A 23,786-nucleotide genomic window follows, 5' to 3' on the forward strand; every position below is an offset into this window, starting at 1 on the left:
TTAGTCGGACATTCCATGTGGCACTGTTTGCAAAATATGGAGTAAAAAACAGAAATCAAGCTCAAAGTATACTGAAACAATACAATATGGGAACAGAGCAAACACAGACCTCTGAATACTGTCAGAGGTGGGATCAGGTGTGAATGATATGGCATTCCTTGTCAACTGGACACACGATACAATGTATGTATGTACAAGTAAGAAGGAATTTAGATTTTGAAGAGAACTGATTTAGCCATTTAGTTGCTAGAAGTCTTTGCCTCACTTTGCATCTGCTCTCTACCAAGTAAATGTATGTAAAATGAAAAATGTGTACATTTAAAAAAAATGAAAATATGATACAGGTGTGCATTTTTGCCAAGAATTCTGATGTTGACCTCAATCCTAGACAATTTTCACTTTAAGTCAATGATTTTAAATCTTTTGAAGCAAATAATAGTCAGAACAGTCATATGGTACACTTTTTTCCATAACAACGGCAACACAGTTAAGGCGAAATGGGAACACACCCCAATGAGCTTCCCCTGACCATATTTGTGCAGGAATATTGCACTGTGTGACTTAAACAGATACAGGAACTAAATTAGTACATTATTTATTCTTTATATTTACAATCTCAATAGAAATAGATGTACATAATGTAACAATAAACACAAGTCATAGTGCAGACCCTGCAACAGATGACTTATCACAGAAATAATGTCCATTTACTCTGTAACACAATAATGGCTTCACAGGATGCAGGTCCTCAATCAACCTGGGGGTTGTTCTGGAAAAGGAATTCTGCCTATAAAAGGAAAAAAAAAGCGTGTGTGTGACAGTAGATTATTCAATTAATTTCTGGTTCTGCATTAAAAGTAATTGAATTTCTCCAAGCTAAATGTACATAAATATTGAGTCAGAAATCCTTTAAAATAAGTACTAATAATTGTGTTCATGATGTACTCTATGACCACAGGAGTTTTCATACCTTTCAATTTAATGAAGTTTTCAGTAAATAAGAAAATACAGTAATATTATTATAGTAGTACCGGGTACATGTTTTTTTTCAAAATTACTAAAAATTGTGGTACAATTGATAGGATTGTCAACTCCAGTGGTATAACTGTGAATGTCAGAACAACTTACAATGTAATCAATGGGGTCATCAGGTCGAGTTTTGCAGCAGTCGATAAGGCCTTGGGTGAGAGTTGGCATCACATGCTTCATAAGGTAGTTCCTCAGTGGAATGGACTGGGCCTCCAACAGCTCAAATTCTTCTCTCTTCACTTCATTCAAACGCTGTGTCTGTTGAAATCATCAAAAATATTAAAAAATTTAAAAATAGGCCTTTCATAGAGTGCATTAGACAAACTTTTCATAAGCCTGGTACTAGCCAACAGTAATCCACCTAGTTAAAGCTTCTACTAGACTGAGATTTCTCTGAGTTGACCTCTGAACTTACCCACTCCTCCTGCCTCTGTTTACGGAGGGCTGCCTCCTCAGCTTCCTGTCTCTCCTTCTCCTGCTTCTCCTCCATCTCCTTCCTCAGGCGAGCCTCCTCCTCTTGTCTCCTCATCTCCTCAAGCTCCTCAGGGGTGGGACCTTAAAATAATACCATGTGTCATTAATCAACATCTTACCATTAAGGGCTTTCCTAAAAAAGAAAATATATATTCCTGTAACCTACTTAATAAAAACAATAATATATGAATGTGAATCATACCATAGTTTCTAGGTTCTCCAATGGTTTTCTTGATTTTTTCCACTGTGTCTCTCATCATGGGAGAATCATCCTTTGTGACATCTATTTTTTCAGGGTGGAATTCCTTCTCATCAAAGTAGTTGAGGACAGTCTCCTCATCATTATTTAGGCTGCGGTACAACTCAAGTCTCTTCATCAGCCCCTCCTCATCATTGTGGGTTCCGTGGACCACGCTCTCTGGTAGGTTCATCACACGCTGTCGTAGGAATTCGTCATTGGCCTCCAAACAAAATACATAATCCGGCATGATTGTTTTATCAAACTTTGTAGCAGCTGATTCCTCCGCATCATCCTCTTCTTCAGCTGTTGACACAGAAAATGTACGACAAAAATTTTAGTAAAATATTATGGAGGAAATTACATACAGGCTCATACAGTGTTTTTTTCCACATTTCTAGGCAGATTGACAATTATATACACTGTATGTTATACTGCTACTTACTGGCAAACAGATCATTGGCTTGTTCTATGGTTTTGGGGAATCCATCCAGAATGAAACCCTGGTTTTGACAGGGCTTTGAATGCAGTTTGTCTCTGAAGAACTTAATAACATGGGAATCTTCAATTTTTCCTGTTTCCTGGTTTTTGGATTGTTCTATTTCATTAAGGAGCTCCTGGGCGTCCTGTGCCTTCCCATCATCATCTTCCTGGTCCTCAGAATCCGCTCGCCGGGACAGTGTTTGCTGTCAAATAATATACATTATAAAATTTGTTGACTTTAAGTGAATAATTATAAAAGCAATGATAAATTGCATAAAAAAGATTTGGGTATTAGTTTGTCTACAATACAATAGATTTATTTAGATTTTGTTACTTTAAGCATGAAAATTTTCCATTTTAATTTATATATGTACTCAGTAATCATTTCCTTACCAAGATAATGTTGGGATTTATTATAAAGAACAAACATACCAGCTCCTCCATGGCTTCATCAATGACATCCTTGATTTTGATGTGGTGGAGTTTATAGAATTCACACAGTTTCTGGCAAACAGTTGTTTTACCAGAGGCAGGTGGTCCCAGAATGCAAATTCTAAGAGGCTGTTAATAAAAAAATTACATTAGTACATGTATATACATGACTGACTTTAACCTAAGTATAATGAACACTGAATTAGAAGAAAGATGATGTAAAATGGCTTTAGTACCTGGAGCTTCCTTGAGTCTTTGTACTCTTTGATGATCTGGTCAATATTCTCCACCATTCCAGCCTCTGACACCCACATAATCCTCATGTTCTCCTTCACAAACACAGCATCCATCCTCAGGTTCACCAGAAGCTGGTCAAAATCCGACTGCTGCAAACATACAACAATACCACAAAATTACGTCTCCGTACAATCATGCAAACAATGTGTTAAAGGGATGCAACTCTTAAAAATTTACAGAGACGACACATTTGAAGACTTACCTCAATATCTTTGCTGAGAAGAGCCTCCTCCTTTGTGATGTTTTTCACTTTACCTTTCCCTAGTTTTTCACTGATGGCCTAAAAAGGAGAAAAGTTATACATCAATCTGGGAAGATTCTCATAATATATCTTAAAATTTAGCTAATAGAAAATCAATTTTAAAAAATATGAATGACAAACCTTGACTATTTCTTCCAGAGTGGTTTGAGTGTCATCCTTCGCTATCAGGTAACGCACTTTTGGTCGACTGTCCGCAATATTCTGTATGACACTATTTCAAAAGAATAAATTTCTTGTAATGCAGGCTTTCGGAAAACATATAATTCTAATTGTGGGTAATTTATGACATTTCTTTTTGATGTTGCACAACATTTGTCATTCTGTACTTAGTACTTACGCAGCTAGATCTTTAATGTGAATGGTTGGCACAACATTCTGACCACCCCCAAAACACTGTAGGTATGGAGCATTGTGCCAGGCAGACTGAAAGAAAAACAAAAGCAAGTTAAATTTGTGTTACTTGATCATACTTCGTAAATATCTATTGTGAAACAAAAAAAATACTCACTTTAAACAAATAGTGAAAAATGTTTTCCTCTGCTCCATAGGTAAGCCCTGATGCCACAACATATGTCACAAGCTTAGCTTTATTCTGTGAACAAATCAAAAAATTCATTCAGTTCATATCAACTTATCACAAACATTTAACATATTCTATACTACAAAGTTAATCTATTTTGGAAATTAACTGATTTTGGATCTTAACGAGAAATTTGTTAAGTAATCTGGTGAGACTCACTGTCTTCCCTAGTTTGATAACAGTCTTTTCAGCGCTAATGTGTTCCTTAAAGTTAGGATGTGGTTTTCTTCTTCTGTAATCATCTTCAGTGAAGGGAATTTCTGGATCATCCTGAAAAGAAGATAAAACCAAATCATTTTTTCTTTCAGAACACATCAAATATATTTAATAAAAATTAGAATGACCATTGTATAATGACTTACTGGATCCAATGGTTTGCTCTTTGCCCATGTCATCACAGAAGAAATCAAAATAAACATTTTGGGTTTCTCCATCTTTTCCAGATCAGAGTGAATCTCTGTAACAGCAAACAAAATATGTTACTTACAGGATTATGGAGTTCATTGAAAGAAAAGGACTTCCATGACACTACATCCCACAGTTATGAATTAGATGATGTTCAGGATAAACTATGGAATACATTCATAGCAAAGCTTCAATTTTGTGAAAATGAAAGCATGCATTGAATACAAAGATCCACTGCATAAATGCAGAAGAACATTTCAAAATTAAAATACCAATATCTGAGGTAATAATAAATACTATGTAAATCAATTGCTAAGTACATGTACCATTACTTTTTCTCTAGAGAATGACATATGTTTTTAGTATTATTTAATTTCCCTTTTACATGCTGTATAATAATTTGGTACCATAATTTTCTTCTGTGTGTTCTTATTTCACATTCCAAGTTCAGTTGAGAATATAGTCCTAAATACCAATTTTTATTTAACAGAATTTTCTCAGACAACATATAGATTTCCTGATTTACCTGACACAGCCCAAACTGCCTCATCAATCTGATCAGGATCCTCTGTGATGTCATACACGATGATGTCACACTCAACCAAATGTTCATACAGCTGATCTTTATTATCAAACTACAATAGAGGGTAAACATTAGATCAATAATCAAACTTTGAACATAATTGTTTCCACTTATTGAAAAGTTTTTTTGAAAGTGGGAGGTGTTCTGCTGAATGCTTCAATTCCTTAATCAGCCAATGATCTACCTTGATGACCTCCTTCATAAAATCTGGTTTGGGGGCTTCCCGGTCTTTGACAGTGCCCACCACTTCATAACACCCCTCTTTTGGAGCAGCAATGATGGAACTGGTGGTGGATCTAGCATCATCTTCCTCCTCGGGTTCCTCTAAGGATGCCCCAACAACACATCGGGAAATAAACTAAAACAAAACATTATATGTATACTATGGATAAATAGCTTAATTCTACGTTTTCATTATGAAAACTAATTGCTTCATTGGATTGCGCTATTTCATTTTTCTACATAGTTAAAATTAAGAAATATTGCGAGTGTTGAATTTATTATAGAATCTCCCTTACTTACTATGTGCCCAAAATGAATGAAATATATGTTTTGATCAAAGCCAACAATATCGAAACATTCAAAGTTATTAAGTATCAAAAAATCAATATAATGCATATACTGTCCCTGGTAACTAAGAGCAGAAATTGAGAGAAATGACAAAAAATATATTGATTTTTATTAGAAATAGTTTTTAATAAGAAGTCATGGGTAACTGTTCTTAAAACAAGTTGTAGAAAAAATCTAATCTTTTAATCCTAAGGAAAGACTTAAATTATTTGAACAACAAACTGTTTATCTGAATAATATTTATTATATACATCTGGTTTTAATATTTAAGAACTGCAAAACCCGATTAACAATACTAACGAAAACTTTGTTTACATCACCGAGCCCAACTTCGCAAGACTTGGATAAAAATCTTACCATGTCAAAGAGATTCAGTAGTTAAAACATGCAATTATCCTTTAAACTTACCTTTGCAATATTTTTTCCTTGATACTGGTCGACATGATTGACAAAAATCCTTTTGCTTTTGGGTTTTTCTTCATCTTGGCTAGCCATTTTGCTTGTCTGTTGCTAGGTAGAAAGGGAAGTAACCGCAGGTACCACAAACAAATTTCTAGACAAGTCGTACACAATTGTTTCCGCTTGTACTTAAATTTCACTTCATCGTGAGTAGTTTATATCGATAGACATTGTTTAAAAGCTTGTTATTTTGGTAAAAAAAAAATACCAGTCTTTTCATATAGACATTATCTACTTCACAACAAATATGTGATATTTTGTGTATAAAGGGGTACTGACCCTATGATAACTTCCCCACTAAAAATAGTAATTAAAAAAAATCCAGTTTTAAAACCCTTAAAAATTAACAATTTTGAAAATTGTTAAATGAATCAAGTATCAAATGCAGAATTTTTATTGGTATTACATTGTTTTCCTACTAAAGTATAATTACATATAAGCAATTATAACTCTTGAAAAACATGCAAAAATAATATAATGGTAATATTCTGACAGGAATTAATCGAAGCATTACTTCATTATATTTGAATTTCATAAGTAAGTCACTAAATATAAATTTCATACACACCTCATATTTTGTGTATATTTTATGAAGTAATAATATATGAATGCTCTTTATTCTTTGTGTTAAAATTTCTTTGTTATAATGACCTGACAATTGTATAAATAAACATAGGTAACAAAGATTACAAGCTTACCTCACAAATGCTATCTGAAAGTAAGGAAATTTAAGATCTTTTTTTCTAGTAATTTACATCTCAAGTCCAATATCCATACAAGTTTGGTTTAAGTACGTGATACAGTGTAAAATTCTCTGTCAATTTCAACATCCAAAGCAAGTCTAAAAGTGTTCATCCTAGCTAATACATGCATCTTCCATTAATCATAATAGGCAATAAAATTACAGAGCTATATATATTCCAATAACATTACCATGGTAACTTGTCTGGAAAATGTAGGTCAGACTTGCATCCAAGGCAATTCTGGAAGTGTCTATTCCTAGATACATCATTCATGCTAATTTAATTGGTACAAGTATGGGTAAAATTCAATCATGTGAAAAATAAAGTTCAAACACAGCATTTGAAGCAGTTTCCGAGTACTAGTGTAGTACACCTCTAGCAATGCAAGTTTTGTTCAGATAAGGTTACTTGGGAATGATCGACCTGCTCCAAAAACTTTAAACTGGTCATTTATGTCGATATCTTGCTTAGATCTGAAGCAAGTCTGGTAGTGTCCATCCGTAGTTGCGTTATCCATGCAAGTATGGTCCAAGTAGAACTTAAAGTTACTTGGGAATGGACCTCCTCCAAAAACTTTAGCCTTGTGATCTAGGTCAGATCCAGCATCTGGAGCAAGTCTGACAGTGCCCATTCCTAGCTTCATCACCCATGAAAGTTTGATCCAGTTAGGACTTATAGTTACTTGGATATAGACTTAATTGCTCCTAAAACTTTAACTGGGATGCTGAGGCTCAAGCCAATGCTGGGGGTAGCATGTGCTCATCTCAATATCATTGAGGTGAGCTAAAAATCATTTCTGTTAAAACAAGCAGCGCCTCATACCTCATCATTTTTTTTTTCATTTGAATCTGATGCCTTGAAAATCAACGTGAAGTGCAAAAAAAATTTTTGTATTTAGACCAGAGAGTCATAAGTCCCTAGAGCCATTAAAACACTGTACAAACTAGATATAAAATACATATATCCTTATGATGTTATTAAAGATCAATCATAAAATTAACAAACTTATATGATTTAAAAAGCTAATTCACATCTTTATTCCACATAAATTATATTGAAGTCATCAATACCTCTACATTACTGTTTCATCACAAATGAATGACAAATATATATATATAAGTAAAATGTAATTTAAAAGGAATTAAAAGGAGATGTCACACAGTAAAGATAATTTTAAAAAAATGTGTGGTTTCCAAATTTCATTCCACAAGCACTTTTTGGATTTTATTATTCCATCTTCAGATGTACATTGAACTGGAACTGATTTCTTTTGCTTGGTAAAATTAACAAAGTCTTTGCAAGAAAGTCTTTGCAGAGGATTGAGGTAATAATGATATTTTAATATTCCATGACATTAAATATGATATGTACGTAGCTTAACGTAAAAGTTTGGGAAAGTTGATTTGAACAATAGATATGATTTCTTAGACTCGATAAACAAAGTTTAAACAAATAAACTAAACAAAAATGTCACTAACATATCAGTAAATTAATGTCTGTTTCATAATTGTAATGTTCTCCCAAAACAATATTTAATGTTTCAGAATGGAAAGTTTGGATAATATGAAGTGTATCAGAGGAACGTAATATATATAAATTCTTTCAATGTGTTTATCATATTTTGCTATTCTTTACTAAATTTCATAATTTAATAATATTACTTACGGTACATGCACATACATGTATTAGATTAAAGCAAGATGCAATTTAATATATAACACTTTAACTACCATGGTAATTAAGTACCAAAAATGATTTATATAAATCAATAGAAAACTTGAAAATGTAAATTCACAATCATGAAATACATTGATTACAGCCATTAATATATAGGTAAAACAATGTACAATGCAATGACCAAGTTCTAGCTTTGTCTATTTTGGAATCAGATGTTGGGCACACTTTACTTCACTTGTACACTGGCTTGTCACCTCTGTTTGATGAGCGAGCTGATCCTGGAACACTAGAGCTACAATCTCCTCAGTGGTTTGTTGTTGGCCTTGATGAGACTTACTGAGAACAGCACCAGTATAGTCCACAGTTTGATCTGCATTCTCTGAGGATTCTAAAAGATGTTTCATACTAGCTTCTTTACATTGCTCCAAAGATCGTATAATGTCCTTAGATGTAGGCTCTGTCTTGGATTTACCAGTTACTTTCTTCAATTTCTTCTCTAAAAATAATTTCAAAAATATAAGTCATGACATGTCATAATTTCAAACACAAATTTTTGTTGAATGATATTAAGATTTTTTTTCTTTGAATCTCTTTCACCCTTTCTTTTTTTTTAATGATGTGTGCATGTATTTGTGTAAAGGCAGCTATAGACAGTTCTTTAAAACAAACAGAAATCAGATTGCATTTCTATACATTGAGTCAATAGTTAAAGGCAAAATAACCCTAGCTGCAGAACTGTAGCTCTCTGCTTGAGAAAATTATGACAGAAAAAGCAGAGCGCTACAAATCCAAAAGTTGTAAAGACTTTCAATTTATGCCACCATTTTTACAATGCTAAATTTGTCGCTTGGATCTATAGCTCTTTGCTTTATCACATCCATCTGAATTTTCTCAAGCAAAAGCTACCATTCTGCAGCTATAATCACCCTTGCATCTAGGTCCTGTAAAAGGACCCAGTCCTAATTGAATCTCTACTCTTTTCCCAAAATTTAGGTAAAAACTAACAAATGACAAGCAGATTGAATTTTAAAGTGCTCGATCTTTATCAATTCAATTCAATTTCTTTATTGATTCACCAAACATGTTGGCATACAACCATGTTACATATAAAAGACAAGTAATGAAATACATACATGCAAGTGTATGGATCAGTGAAGTCAACTATGCAGAGTATAACAACTTGAAGATTAAACATAATCATTATGCAAGCAGTATAATATGGACAGTGATGAGCTAATATATGCATTAAACATATATATTATAATTGTGCTTTATTTTTGGAACGCAATTCAAAACATTCATATAAAAATTCACACAGCCTTCTAGAATGAACTGCATTGTCAGGATTACATAATACTTTACAATGATTTTCTTTCAATATGTTATCGTTTAAATTACAGATGTTCAAAGAACAGTACTTTTTTCGCAAATCTATATATAAGGGACAGTCATATATGAAATGTATTTCACTTTCTACAATAGTTTTACAATAGTGACAAAAACGCGATTCTTTTGGGATACAAGGCTTTGAATATCTGCCTACTTCAATTTCCAAGGGATGTGCAGAAATTCTCAGTTTTGTTAATTTAGAACGTATAGCTTTATTTATTGGATATTTTAAGTAGTCTTGTAATTCATAATTCTTTCTAATTTGACTGAAAAATAATAATTTACCACATTTGGAGAATTCAATGTTCTGGAGTTGCAAATTAACATTTTTTATGTAAAAATTCTTCAAGCAGGTGCTGAATGTGTTATCAGTTATATCTAATGATGGAAGATTAAGTTTCTTTTTTAATTTTTCAATCTGACTTTGCCAATTATCCTTTACACCATTACTATATAAGTTGTCATCTTCTAAGGAAGCAGCAATAAGAATTTGATTTCTAGTGCTATTTTTATTCTTAACATTTTTTAGTCTCTTATAGTATTTAAACATTGAGATGATAGCTTTGCAACTTTTAGCTCATATTTAATGGCTAAATTTGAAGCTTTTCTCTGTACACCCAAAATATCTTTAAATATCAAATGCTGTATCTTTTCAAAAGGTAGTTGATCACAATTGTTTATATTAATATTAAAGTCTGAAATCCATATTTCAGAACTATACAAAATGATAGGTTCAATAAGTGAAGTATATAATTTTAAAAGAGTTTTTACAGATAAGTTATTATGAAAAGGTAAAGAGCGTTTCATTGCATAGAAAGCTTTTCTTGCACGGTCAGCTAGTTGTTCAGCTGCATACTTAAGCTTACCATTATAAGTAAAAATAATTCCTAGATATTTATATTCATGTTCAAGATGAACTATTAAATGGTTATAATAAAAACAATATTGAGTTGTGTCAATTTTCTTATTTGAGAAAATCATTGCTTTAGTTTTATCAGAGTTAACAGTCAATTTTGATTTTAGGCAATATTCTGAGAGACAGTCTAATGAGTTTTGGAGACCTTCTTTTGTAGTAGAGAGGAGAATTAGGTTAACAGGTCCGGCACAATCTCTTGATTAAGCTGTTTAGCTTGATTAAGCTATAGACTTTATTAAGCTATTCAGAATAGCTTGATTTAAGCTATTTTATCACACTTTTTCTCAAATGTTTTATTTTTTCGGCATGTACAAAAAGTATCATAGTACATAACATTAAATGAATATTAAGAATACACTGTACTTTGTTTATTTCAAATTATTATAGAAAAAGTTATTGTGAAAAGCTGCATACAAATAGTTTTTTCAAGCTCTTCTGAAAGGAATAGCTCAATAAAGCTATTTCAAGCTATATAGCTTAATCAAAGGATTGTGCTGCTAAAAAATCCCTACTGATGAAATATATCCGATGGTATTCGTGGGATTCGAACCCTAGCAAAAAAATCCGAAGTATCAGACTGCTTTGAGACTAACGCACTAACCACTATGATACATGGCTCATGAATTTTCGGACATTTTATTATATGGCCCTGAGTTACCTAAATTTTCCAAGTATTTTTCAGATGAAATAAAATCGTGGGTTGGATCAATCAACGGAGGAGCCGAATTCAACATATTGTAGTTATCTCAACGCCCTCTATACATTTAGAAGTGAAAGAAGTGAGAGGTAGAGAATGGGTGAAAAAATCATTGGACTCAATGCCTCTGTGTTATTATTCCTCTTTTCCTCTATTGTTAATGTTTCCCTTCAGGAAACGTTCAGGTGATGTTTGCTAAAATTAATGAGCAACTCGTACGAATACTGCTGAAAGGGGCGTTACTCTAATTTTTTCCTGCTAAACGAATGAGGAGATTGGAATGTAACAAGAGAAAAAAAGGTAATAATTTATGAAAAGTTTGCCAAAACATTTTGTCTTTGTGTACAGTATTATGTGCATAACATCACACAAGTCAGGTTTAATGCTAAAAGGGAAAGAAAGGCATCAAATTCATCAAACTGCCATTCTCATGATTCTGCTTTGCACGAAAATTGACCAATTTCAGATCCTGAATTATTTAGATTCTGTAATACATTTACTTAAAAATCTGTTTTATCAAACACAAAGAGCAAAAGTATTTAATTGATTAATTTACTTTTATCCGATATATGCTTTATAATTAAAACTATATAAATTGGTTATAGGTATTAAGAGTATTTTAGCATGATTTTAAAATGAATTCCATTAGTTTCAAATTGCTACACTTCAATTTCTATTGAAGCTGTAAAGAACAGGAAAAGTAACATTAAATTGATTATGATATCATAATGGTTCTAGCACAGGCTAAACATATGATGTCATATGACGTAGGTTCTACGTTAAGTTACCTTTTTCCGATATTTGCGATATATTACAGAATGTAGATGACAGTTAGTGTACAATCAACATCTCATCCTTTTCACATTAGGTCAAAGCATCAAGTAAATGTGGTCTGTTTGTTTTGTTTTTGCAAGTGAAAAATAAGGAAATCAGTTAAATGAATTCTTCATATTTACCATGTAAATATAAGAAGTATATAAAGAGTATGATAAGACCAGAGTACAGGATTATTTGATTGACACATTTAGTATGGCTAGTGTGAATCTGTTTGTTTCGCTGTATTTCTCTCCTCTCCTGTTACATTTGGTGCCGTGTCCTGCCCTTAAAGTGACAGGGAAGAGCCTGGGTAGGTGTTTTTGGGGCTCAAGAGAATATTCAGCTGTGTTGTGCCAATCTGGGTACACTTTGATAAGTATACATGTATACAAAGAAGAAAAATTCACATCTTTGCCTTGCATTATATATGCTTGATTTAATGACCAGATCGAGAGTGACTGTCAAAGGACATTTAACCAGAAACCACTTAAAATGAAAAATATGAAGTTAGAAAAAATAAAAAGATTCCCAAGATGTAATTTAATTATCTTTAAAATTTAGTCTTCATTCTTTTGCCTAGGTCCTGTAATTTCAAAGTTAATAAAAAATTATCACAAAAATTTACTGCTGTTTCCATTGCAAATATGAAACACTCTTCGTTTAAAATTCATATTGCATCACAAGTTTTTTGAATGTTTAATTTTTGCATCTTTGTAAGTTAAAAAGAGTTAATATATTTAATTAAGGGAGTCAGAAAGATTCCAGTCCTTGCCTGCAAGCTTATTACCCTTGGCTTTGCCTCAGAAAATAGTTCTGGCCTTGAGAAACTGGAATCTTGCTAACTCTCATCTGCATGATATATTCTTTAACTGCATTATATTTTTTCTTCATAGCATTTCATCTTATAACATACACAGTATAAGTTACACTTACAGTCAGGGTATTTATTATTAATTTTTCTATTCAGGTGTAGAGATTGGGTTGACTTTATGTTAATTAATCAATAGCGTATTGCCTGCTTCCTGACATTATGAATCCTGATATTGCCTGATCTATTTCCCTCGGGGTGGTTTGTTGTGTTATTTGATCATTGGATTTTTTTTACAGCTTCTTTACGTAATAACTAGGAAATTATGCATCCTGGTGTGTATTTTGCCAGTGTTTGAATATATTTACTTCTGTGGTTGTTATTGCTTTTTTGTGCTGAATAATTTTTCTTATAAGAAATTGAGGTAGGAAGTTTATATTCTTCTGTGTTTTTTTAATATATACAGCCTAGCTTATCTAAATATTAAAATTATATTCTATGCTCTAAGAAAACAATTTTTTTTTTTTAAATCACAGAGCAGGGAGTAAGACATTAATCTTCAATATTGGAAATCACGCCTTGATATATTTTACATATAATTTGTTAATAACAGACACAAAATTTTATTGATTGATCTGCAATAGTGTTGCTATATGCATGTGCATAAATGGTGGTATTAAATAAGGAGGAAAAGCTAGTTTTCTTAAGCTCAGTTATCTAAATATCAAAAAACAACAATAATGTTGATTAGAGAGAAAATGCTGTAGACCAACCATGACAGACTGAGATTTGAACCCATGCCCCTGTAAACATGGTAAAGGTGCCTTTATACCACCATTCTGATAACTGTTATTGAAAAGCAATGTGTTTAAGAGAAGTGTTATTTAGTACTGTGTTTTAAATTTAGGCATGCTTATATTTTATAAAAATGATTTATTAAAGCTGATAAGCTTATCAGCAGTGTTCCTTCCCTCTTATAGAAAATGTTTTCCTTACAGATAAATCTAACATTATTGTAAAACAGTTGTACCCTTTAAATTTGGTGCCGTTAATGACTTATTAAGTCCTGCCAGGGGCAATAAGAACTTGGGTTGTGTCTTCGAGGGCAAAGACCTTTAAGGAGGGAGTAATGTGGCGGTCAGCCGGGTTCGATCGCCGGTGGCCAGATCCCTAGAAAGGATATATGTTTGAAATAATTTTTTTCCTACGGGTTCGATTCCCGGACCAGCCATACATTTTCTCCTTTCCTGTTACAATTGTAAAACAGTTGTACCCTTTAAATTAATGTATTAAGTCCCTAAAGTCTATATGTTTGAAATTTTTTTTTCCTACGAGCTGATTATAATTAGTTCAAAGAATGACGATTTGAAATAAAAGTGAATCTTTGTCTTTCAGATTCTGCACCATGAGGGCCCGGGATTTTGCCCACTACAGCCTGAGGATTTTTTTCATCACCGTAGCCAACTTGTTTGGAATCCCTTCATATCTCACCTGGATTTTACTTCTCCAGCCCTTAAAGCATTATTACCCAGAGTTATTTTGGAAAATTGAATCTGTTTTATTCCAGGGACTTTTAACTATAGTTACGACATGGCTGTACTCAGGGGGATATACAAGTAAGCAGCAATTATTACACAATCTGAAATGTATCCATTGTAAATAGATGTACTTTTTAGTGTAAATATCAGAATACAAAGGATAGTGGTTAATGGCATATTCCATACTACCCTTTTATCTCATGCAGATACACTGCAGATAAACTCACCAGTGTCACAATGGTGCAGCTTTTTTCAGGACATTTGCTTTTAACTAGCCTCAGGGGACATGATTTGAACAAACTTAATAACACACATCTACATATGCTTTTACATTATGACTAATAATGACCATGGTGATCTTCACAATTAAAAAAAAAAGTCTCTGAGTCTTTATTGTACCCCTACCATATCCCAGACTATTGCAACCTCCCAATGCTCCCAAACCCCAGACTATTGTAGCCCTCCCAAACCTCAGACTATTGTAGCTCTCCCGAACCCCAGAGTAGAAGCTCTTCCAAACCCAAGACAAGATTATTGTAGCTCTCTAAACCCCAACTATTGAAGCTCTCCCAAACCCAAGATTATTGTAGCTCTCCAAAACCCCAGATTATTGTAGCTCTCCCTAATTCCAGACTATTGTAGCTCTCCCATACCCTAGACTATTGTAGCTCTCCCATACCCTAGACTATTGTAGCTCTCCCTTACCCCAGACTATTATAGCCGTCCAGTACCCCAAACTATTGTAGCCCTTCCATACCCTAAACTATTGTAGCTCTTCCATACCCCCAACTATTGTAGTCCTCCCATACCCCAGACTATTGTAGCTCTCCCATACTCTAGACCATTGCAGCTCTCCCATACTGTAGAGTATTGTAGCTCTCCCATACTCTAGACCATTGTAGCCCTCCCATACGCTAGACTATTGTAGCTCTCCCATACTCTAGACTATTGTAGCTCTCCCATACCCTAGACTATTGTAGCTCTCCCATACTGTAGAGTATTGTAGTCCTCCCATACCCCAGACTATTGTAGCTCTCCCATACCCTAGACTATTGTAGCTCTCCCATACTCTAGACCATTGTAGCTCTCCCATACTGTAGAGTATTGTAGCTCTCCCATACTCTAGACCATTGTAGCCCTCCCATACGCTAGACTATTGTAGCTCTCCCATACCCTAGACTATTGTAGCTCTCCCATACTCTAGACCATTGTAGCTCTCCCATACTGTAGAGTATTGTAGCTCTCCCATACTCTAGACCATTGTAGCTCTCCCATACTGTAGAGTATTGTAGCTCTCCCATACTCTAGACCATTGTAGCCCTCCCATACGCTAGACTATTGTAGCTCTCCCATACCCTAGACTATTTATAGCCCTCCCATACTCCCAAACTATTGTAGCCCTCCCATACTCTAGACTTTTGTAGCTCTCCCCATTGTCGGAAACCCACGGGTGATCTTGTCTATACTTATCACCCGTGGGCAAACTGGCTGAAATATCGCCTTAAAATATGCTAATTTGTTGTTCTTAGTCAACCAATCAGAAAGTTGGAACTCTTCAATTTTGAAAAATATGTTTATTACTTTGCTATTTATGGTAAATATTTTGAAGCTCGTTAAAACGTGCTAAGTTTGATTTAAAACAATGAAAGTCAATTCGTACAGGTCACTGACATTAATATCCCTCAGATATTACATAGGAGTACCTCTTTCTAACTGCAAAATGCACCGGTGACTGGATTTATCAGCTGTGTTAACTACAGAATGAGTATTTCATGTTTTTGGCAATGCCGAACATGCATATGTAACGTGAACTGTGATTCGTTGTTTCGCATCGCGACTCTGTGATGGGGGCAATCAAATGACCCATGCATATTTAATTACATACGATGATTTTTCGGCGAGTTTGCCCACGGGTGATAAGTAAAGACGAGATCACCCGTGGGTTTCCGACGATGAGCTCTCCTGTACCCTAGACTATTTTAGCTCTCCCATACCCCAAACTATTGTAGCCCTCCCATATCCCAAACTATTGTAGCCCTCCAATACCCCAAACTATTGTAGCTCTCCCATACCTAGACTATTGTAGCCCTACCGTACCCCAAACTATTGTAGCTCTCCCATTCCCTAGACTATTGTAGCTCTCCCATACCCTAGACTATTGTAGCCCTCCCATAGGGTAAAAAAACTTCCACCTTTCTGATCTGCTGTTTGCGTATTAGTTTTACTAATCATGGGCCTATTGTTTGAATAAGGAATATTTCACAAGATTTTTTCCCATATATTCCCATGTGAAACTTTGATACCCCAAGGCTAGCTCCACCCTTTCTCCTGGGGGACTTCTTTTGAACAATCTAGAATATGCACTGTCGAAGAATGCTAGCAAAAAATATATAATATCACATGGTCCTGCTATACTTATGAAGATTTTTAAACATTTTCATGTAGCACTGACATCTGCTACTGAGGCCCAATCCTACTGCCTGTGGCTATGTTATGAACAAGGGTACCACAAAACTGATCATTAAGCAGGATCATGATTAAATCAAATCTGCAATAGCCAGAGATGTTTATGAATAATATCACTATAATCATCACATGGTCTTGCTGCAGTTGAACAGATTAGAAAGATTTTACAATGATTGCATATTATTTGTCCCATGCTTCTTGAAAATATTTTTCACAATGCATTACTTTGCTTTTTTATGCTCTGTAAACAAAGTTTCAGGGGTATATAGTTTTTGTCGCGTCCTTCCATCTGTCTAGCTGTCTCTCTGTCTGTCTGTCTGTCTAGCTGTTCGTCTGCAAAAACTTTAACTTTGCCCATAACTTTTGATTTAGTGGAGCTATGACTTTCATATTTCACCTGTATATTCCTTGTGACAAGACCTTTCTTTGGGTACCACCAAATTTGACCTTTCGACCTTGGAGTTTGACCCACTTTTACACAAAAATGCCAAACATTTACTTGGCCATAACTTTTGAACAGTAAGGACTAGTGCTTTCATACTTCACGGTCACCATACATATGTAATTCTTGTGAAAAAAAACCTTTCATTGGATACCAAGAACTTTGACCCTTTGACCCTGACCTTAGAGTTTGATCTACGGTACTTTTAGAAAGCAAACCTTGACCATAACTTTTAAAGGGTCAGGACTAATGTATTCATACTTTACATATTTATTCCTTGTGACAAGGCCATTCCTTGTGTACCACCAAATTTGACCCTTTGACCTTGACGTTGGAGTTTGACTTACTTTTCAAAATTGATAACCTTGGCCATAACTTTTAAAGGATTAGGGCTAGGGCTTCCATACTTCACATATGTATTCTTTGTGGCAAGACCTTTCATTAGATTCCAGTAACCTTGACCTTTTGACCTTGACCTTGGAGATTTCTGTACTTATAAAAACTTTAACCTTGCCCATAACTTTTGAACTCTAAGGGCTAGTCCTCTTATACTTCACATATGTAATCCTTGTGAGAAGACCCTTCATTGAATACCAAGAACTTTGACCCTTTGACCTTGACGTTTGACATACTTAAAAAAACAAATCTTGATCATAACTTTTGAAGAAGGCAAGTGCTTTCACACTTTTCATATCTAAACCTTGTGACAAGACCTTTCATTTGATGTCAAGAATTTTGACCCTTTGACCTTGACCTTGGAGTTAGACCTACTTTTAAAAATAGGTAACCTTGGCCATAACTTTTGAAGGGTTAGGGCTACGGCTTCCATACTTCACGTATGTATTCTTTGTGGCAAGACCTTTCATTGCATACCAATTACCTTGACCTTGGGGATTTCCATAGTTATGTCCATCCATCTGTCTGTCTAGCTGTCCGTCTGTCTGTGCAAAAGTGTCCGGTCCATATCTTTCTTACGGAGGAACATTAGAATCTACTATTCCACACAAATATTGCCCATGACCTAAGGGTGTGTCATGACCTTGACCCAAGGTCATTTGGGGAAGTTCAAGGTCACTGGAAGAAAAAATTCATAATTCGTGTCCGCTCCATACTTTCTTATGGATAAACTTGGTAGGTTCTAATTTCACACAAAGATTGTACATGACCTAAGGGTGTGTCCTGACCTTGACCCAAGGTCATTTGGGGAAGTTCAAGGTCACTGGAAGAAAAATTTCATAAGTCGTGTCCGGGCCTTATCTTTCTTATGGATAAACTTGGTAGGTTCTAATTTCACACAAAGATTGCTCATAACCTAAGGGTGTGTCATGACCTTGACCAATGGTCCTTTGGGGAAGTTCAAAGTCACTGGAAGAAAAAATTCATAATTTGTGTCCGGTCCATATCTTTCTTATGGATAAACTTGGTAAGTTCTCATTTCACACAAAGATTCCTCCTGACCTAGGGATGTGTCATGACCTTGAGTCAAGGTCATTTGGGGAAGTTCAAGGTCACTGGAAGAAAAAATTCATAATTCATGTCTGGTCCATATCTTTCTTATGGATAAACTTGGGAAGTTCTCATTTCACACAAAGATTGCTCATGACCTAAGGATGTGTCATGACCTTGGGTCAAGGTCATTTGGGGAAGTTCAAGGTCACTGGAAGAAAAATTTTATAATTTGTGTCCGGTCCATATCTTTCTTTATGGAAAAACTTGAATCTACTACTCCACACAAACATTGCTTATGACCTGAGGTTGTATCATGATTTTGAACCAAGGTCATTTATGCAAGTTCAAGGTCACAGACAGAAAAAGTTCATCATAATTTGTGTCTGGTCCGTATATTAAGTCTATTTTTTTTATTAGGCTGCGCCTTCGTTTCATTTAAGAAAAATATAATGAGCAATTACATTTGCACTAAAAATATTTTAGCATTTCTCTCGTTCTTTTAGATCCATAAAATATTCACGATTTAGCACTTCTGAAAAACCCAGCAGGGGGTATTTTGTCCCGTTTGGACAGTTCTAGTTATCTCTTCTTTCAAGAAGCCCTGGACCTTTATTTGAACAAAGGGATATTCAGTGCCAGATTTGTCAGAAATTGGTCAAGTGGTTTTGGAAAAGATTATAAAATTGAGAGAAAAAAAAATTATGACACCATCAAGGACAATTAAAAAAAAAACCAACAGACAAATTTTGTCCAGGAAAGCTCATGTGCAATATTACTTAGAATAATTTTAACTGAACAATATATACAGTTTTGATCCTTTTTATTAACACAATATTTATTAGGTAAAGGGTGAATAACTTTTGTTTTTATCTCTCCCCCCCCCCAAAATATACCAAGTGCCTTATTGTTAGATACCCTTGTATATTTTTTATTTTATTTTCATATACTTTCTAAGTATTCTTAAATTGAGTTTCGATCTTTGTAGTAATGGAGTCTGGAGACAGTTTGGAGGGGATCATGAATGATGAAGCAGTGGTTCTAGTAAATCATCAATCCACATCAGACGTTCCCATTGTCATGTCAGCTCTTCATAACAAAGCTCAGGTGGTCGGGAAGGTCATGTGGGTCATGGACGACATCTTCAAGTACACAAACTTTGGGTGGATTTCTTATTTCCATGGAGATTTTTTCATTCTTCAGGTAAAATGATGCTTGAAATAAGTTAAAATTTATTGAGAGTTTTTTTAAAGTGTTTATTTTAAATTGCTTGGAGACAAAGTATTATGTTGTGTTTTTTCTTAGGGAAAAGAAGCAAGAACAGATTCTTTAGAGAAGTTACAAAAACACATAAATGAAATATATAAAACAACATTCAAAAATTGGATCATCCTGTTCCCAGAGGGAGGGTTCCTTCGAAAACGTAGATTTCGCAGTCAAGAGTAAGTGTACTGGTATATTTTACATAATAAATATTTTTTTCATAATTCTACAATTTCCTTCTAATGAAAAGAAAAAGCTTCTGATTCTTCATGAATAATAAACATCTATGTATTATAGATGATTTACCGGTACATCTTTAACCTTGACCTCTTACAGATTTGCCAAGAAAAACCACCTACCAGTTCTCCAACATGTAACACTTCCTCGTGTTGGGGCACTTAAAGTGATAATAGACAACCTGGCTTCACCAACTACAGTTAATGGGAATGTTACAGGTCAGGCTAGGTCAATCAACCAAAAATTTCAGTATGTGTACCCTCACAATAAAATTAACTGGGGGAAGGGTAAACTGAAAATAAAATCTGTGTGTACATCAGTTTGTTAATGTAGGTCAGTGTCAGATCAGCTCTGAGCTCACCAAAAATGATATATCCCAATGAATATTGAAATTCTTGTATTGTCAAATTGGAAATGCTTAAAAATTAACCATTAATGAAAATAAGACAATAATTAAGTTCAATAATTTAAAAAAATCAAAGATATGAATTAACTTTGAAATGGAAGACATGGTATATATATTTATTTACAGGAAGCAAATCAAATGAAAAGACACTAAAGTGGGTGATAGACATTACCATCGGTTATCCAGGGGCAACTCCTTACAACTCACATGGCATGTTTGTGGGGTACTGGCCACCCCATAAGGTGGACATCCATTATCGTGTGTATCCCATACAAGAGATTCCCACCGAAAAGGAAGCCCTGACAAAATGGATGTACGATCGCTACGAGGAAAAGGAAGTGCTCCTACAGGAATTTTACACAAAAAGCAAGCCTCTAGATGAATCAGATAACCAGAAGCGAGCCATGCCGAGGGTCAGGCGTCATGATCTGGTTATTGATAAATGTTTAGCCTGTCTTTTCTACCTGCTTCATTTGTGTTCATTTATAGTGTTCTGGTTTTATTTATATTGTCCTGTTATAAGGATCATCAGATTTATGATGAGTTTTGTATTTTAGAGTTTATTAAAATAACTTTTTATTGTTATTTTATGGTTTTTTGTGACGTACAATCAGGAATTTTTGCATCATATTTATCGTAATACCAGTGAACTGGTGCATTTTACTTGCAAGTTCTCACTATATTTGTCCACAAATTGAATCATAGTATTAGTTTTTATATAGACAGGTTTTTATAATCTGTACTTGAGATCTCTGTATGACATTTTTTATATAACTTTTCAATATCTTTTGAATTTTATTTATTTCATCTTCCCAGATAAGATACTGTGTATATATACTGTAAATCACTTTTTATTCACGAGAACTTTATTTTCGCGTTATTACGCGAGACAGTGTGCTTGTAAAAATTTATTTCTCGCATATAATAGTATTCCTTAAGATTATATAGAGCAATTACTACAATTTGCGAAAATTTTGTCTCGCTAATTAAGAGTCAATGACTATCTCGCAAAAATAAGGTGTCACGAAAATTTAGTGATCTACAGTATTTAGATTAAGGTTTGTGGTCCCCCGTTTGCTCAATTTAATTTTTTGCTTTCATAAATAATTTTCCAAAAGAAATTTATAATTAAAAATGCACACAATTTAGGCATACTTTGTGGGGGCAAAATATAACTGATTTAGAAATGGCCTTAAACTTAATATTATAGAGGTCTCAGGAGTTATATTCATTTATCCCAGTCTTGATTATCGCTGATAAACCTTAATCTTAAGACAATGTTAACATTTTACATTACATGCATATGCATTTATAAATCTCCTTAATCTAAGAACCTTGTGATTTGAGATCATACATGTATTTTCTTCTTCAGGCATATCAACATGCACAAGTATGGATAATTTTAAGATAAAAGACTTTAAAATTATTTTATTACAAATGTTATCTGGGTTATGTCAGTAACATTGGTATAAAAAAAATTACATTGTATACCTGAGGAACAAAATTTAAATATGAAACTTTGATTTTGGCGGAAACTATGTAGTCATTTTTAGGAAGTTCATAAAGATACTTCCTATGTACATACTAATTAAGTACCAGTAACCAGAACAAAGTATAATGCATGTATTCAGGGGTCAGCTGTGCATTGTGTGTTCATTAATGAAGCTTCTGCCAATATTTTCCTTCTTTTGAGGTTGTTTGGTTGACAACTACAAATTGTACATGTACTAGTAAATTTCAGAAATTAGGTAACTAACTTATTTATAGAATGTTGCAAAGATCATTTTTGTAGTTGTAAATGTACTAAGTTCACGCTTTGTCTTGCCAGCCCGAGTGTTGGATTTCCAGTTTTTTTTTTGGTAATGATAAATGCATTATGCTGGAGATATAATCTAGATCAAGTTGTATGTTTTTTAAGTCTTTCAGCAATAACATTCATGTTTGATTACTTGATTTTATGTTTTCTACAATAATTTTTCTAAGCTGCCACCCATTTGAAATCTGTGTATATATATACATGTACCAGCACTAGATCTTGACATTCCTGATATCTTAAATACCTCAATATATTATCAACTTGATATATTTTAGAAAAAAAAATTTAAACCATGAAAACATGGAAATCTTAGAGTAACTATCATACTGTAACTTTCAAGACTCCGACTGTTTCAAGTACTTATGATATATCACAAAATGAAGATTCTGGTATGCCAACATTTTCTTTGGATACACCATATAAGCAGAATTTTTAGCGTGGATTTAATTTTGGCATTATTAGCAAGGGTGTTTAGAATTGAATATTGCTAATAAATAATTGCATTTTATTTATAAAAGTTTCATTAGTGAGCATTTTTAAAATCGCTAAAATTACATCTCACTAAAAATAACTTTAATAAATTTTCAGGACAATTGCTAAATTTGTGTCTTGCTAACATTTCAACTTCTATGTTAATAGGATATATGTGTGCTAAAAGTATACATTAAGTACCAGCTTTGGTTTTGATTGTCTGTAAACTAGCTTTTTTCTGATTTAAAGTGTATGATTTATATACTAATATAGTTTGGTATACTAGCTGGTATTGATATCATCTTTTTGAAATTAAAATGAGTTGAATTTTAAGAAATTTGATACATGTATACCATACTGATTTTTAAGCATTAATTTATACATGTATTCCAATTATTAAAAAAATAATGTTTATTTATTGAAGTCTCATTTTATTTTTAAGTTAAACCCATAGTTTTGTTCTCTTTACTATATTCCCCCTTTCCATTTGGCATACAAAAGTAGGTCACTTGAGACTACTTTTACTTTGCAATTTTACAGCTGAGAACCTTAACAAAACTCAGACTATAAACTGAGAACAGACTTATGGAATGATATGAACTTAGTAAAACCTTAAGTCTTTATATAATAAATACAGTGGATTTTAAATGAATATTTTTATTTTCATTCTAAATTTCACAATTAACGAGAGGTTCAGCAAACGAACGTGTACATGTAAAAGGGAATCCCCCTCCTGAATTCTGTCTATTATGTCATCAGTTCTGTTAGTGACAAATTTCTACATGTATTCACTTACATGTAGAATGCCGAGTACGTTAGTCCACACATGTAGCTTATATTTCT

The 23,786-nt window shown here is 33.8% G+C and overlaps 3 protein-coding genes and 1 long non-coding RNA gene across 5 annotated transcripts; 2 read left to right on the forward strand and 2 right to left on the reverse strand.

The window, feature by feature from the left end:
* Positions 1 to 579: 579 nt before the first annotated feature.
* LOC134256862 (adenylate kinase 7-like) lies at positions 580 to 5,891 on the reverse strand. The gene is made up of 16 exons (XM_062739537.1): positions 5,762 to 5,891; positions 4,968 to 5,141; positions 4,727 to 4,835; positions 4,158 to 4,252; positions 3,955 to 4,065; positions 3,724 to 3,807; positions 3,553 to 3,638; positions 3,336 to 3,426; positions 3,156 to 3,233; positions 2,893 to 3,042; positions 2,657 to 2,785; positions 2,187 to 2,427; positions 1,706 to 2,047; positions 1,445 to 1,584; positions 1,129 to 1,287; positions 580 to 787 (listed from the first exon to the last, which is right to left on the reverse strand). The coding sequence occupies exons 1-16, from the start codon at positions 5,846 to 5,848 to the stop codon at positions 749 to 751; spliced, it is 2,115 nt and encodes a 704-aa protein (XP_062595521.1). The 5' UTR covers positions 5,849 to 5,891; the 3' UTR covers positions 580 to 748.
* A 1,677-nt stretch (positions 5,892 to 7,568) lies between these two features.
* On the reverse strand, positions 7,569 to 11,355 carry LOC134256872 (uncharacterized). Its single transcript, XM_062739546.1, has 2 exons — positions 11,196 to 11,355; positions 7,569 to 8,728 (listed from the first exon to the last, which is right to left on the reverse strand). The coding sequence occupies exons 1-2, from the start codon at positions 11,269 to 11,271 to the stop codon at positions 8,430 to 8,432; spliced, it is 375 nt and encodes a 124-aa protein (XP_062595530.1). The 5' UTR covers positions 11,272 to 11,355; the 3' UTR covers positions 7,569 to 8,429.
* An 86-nt stretch (positions 11,356 to 11,441) lies between these two features.
* LOC134256870 (acyl-CoA:lysophosphatidylglycerol acyltransferase 1-like) lies at positions 11,442 to 23,313 on the forward strand. 2 transcript variants are annotated; one of them, XM_062739544.1, is made up of 6 exons: positions 11,442 to 11,534; positions 14,254 to 14,474; positions 19,739 to 19,953; positions 20,056 to 20,192; positions 20,350 to 20,468; positions 20,783 to 23,313. In XM_062739544.1, the coding sequence occupies exons 2-6, from the start codon at positions 14,264 to 14,266 to the stop codon at positions 21,211 to 21,213; spliced, it is 1,113 nt and encodes a 370-aa protein (XP_062595528.1). In that variant the 5' UTR covers positions 11,442 to 11,534; positions 14,254 to 14,263; the 3' UTR covers positions 21,214 to 23,313. The 2 variants fall into 2 exon arrangements, with proteins under 2 accessions (XP_062595528.1, XP_062595529.1); XM_062739545.1 differs by lacking the exon at positions 11,442 to 11,534 and adding an exon at positions 12,935 to 13,282.
* Positions 18,232 to 18,863, forward strand: LOC134256834 (uncharacterized). The gene is made up of 2 exons (XR_009989801.1): positions 18,232 to 18,512; positions 18,660 to 18,863. It is a non-coding gene; the product is annotated as an uncharacterized LOC134256834 (long non-coding RNA).
* Positions 23,314 to 23,786: the final 473 nt, after the last annotated feature.

Source organism: Saccostrea cucullata, unplaced genomic scaffold (genome assembly GCF_032062105.1).
Source record: "Saccostrea cucullata isolate Sc308-1 unplaced genomic scaffold, CSIRO_AGI_Scuc_v1 ctg8, whole genome shotgun sequence".
NCBI classification, from domain to species: Eukaryota; Metazoa; Mollusca; class Bivalvia; order Ostreida; family Ostreidae; genus Saccostrea; species Saccostrea cuccullata.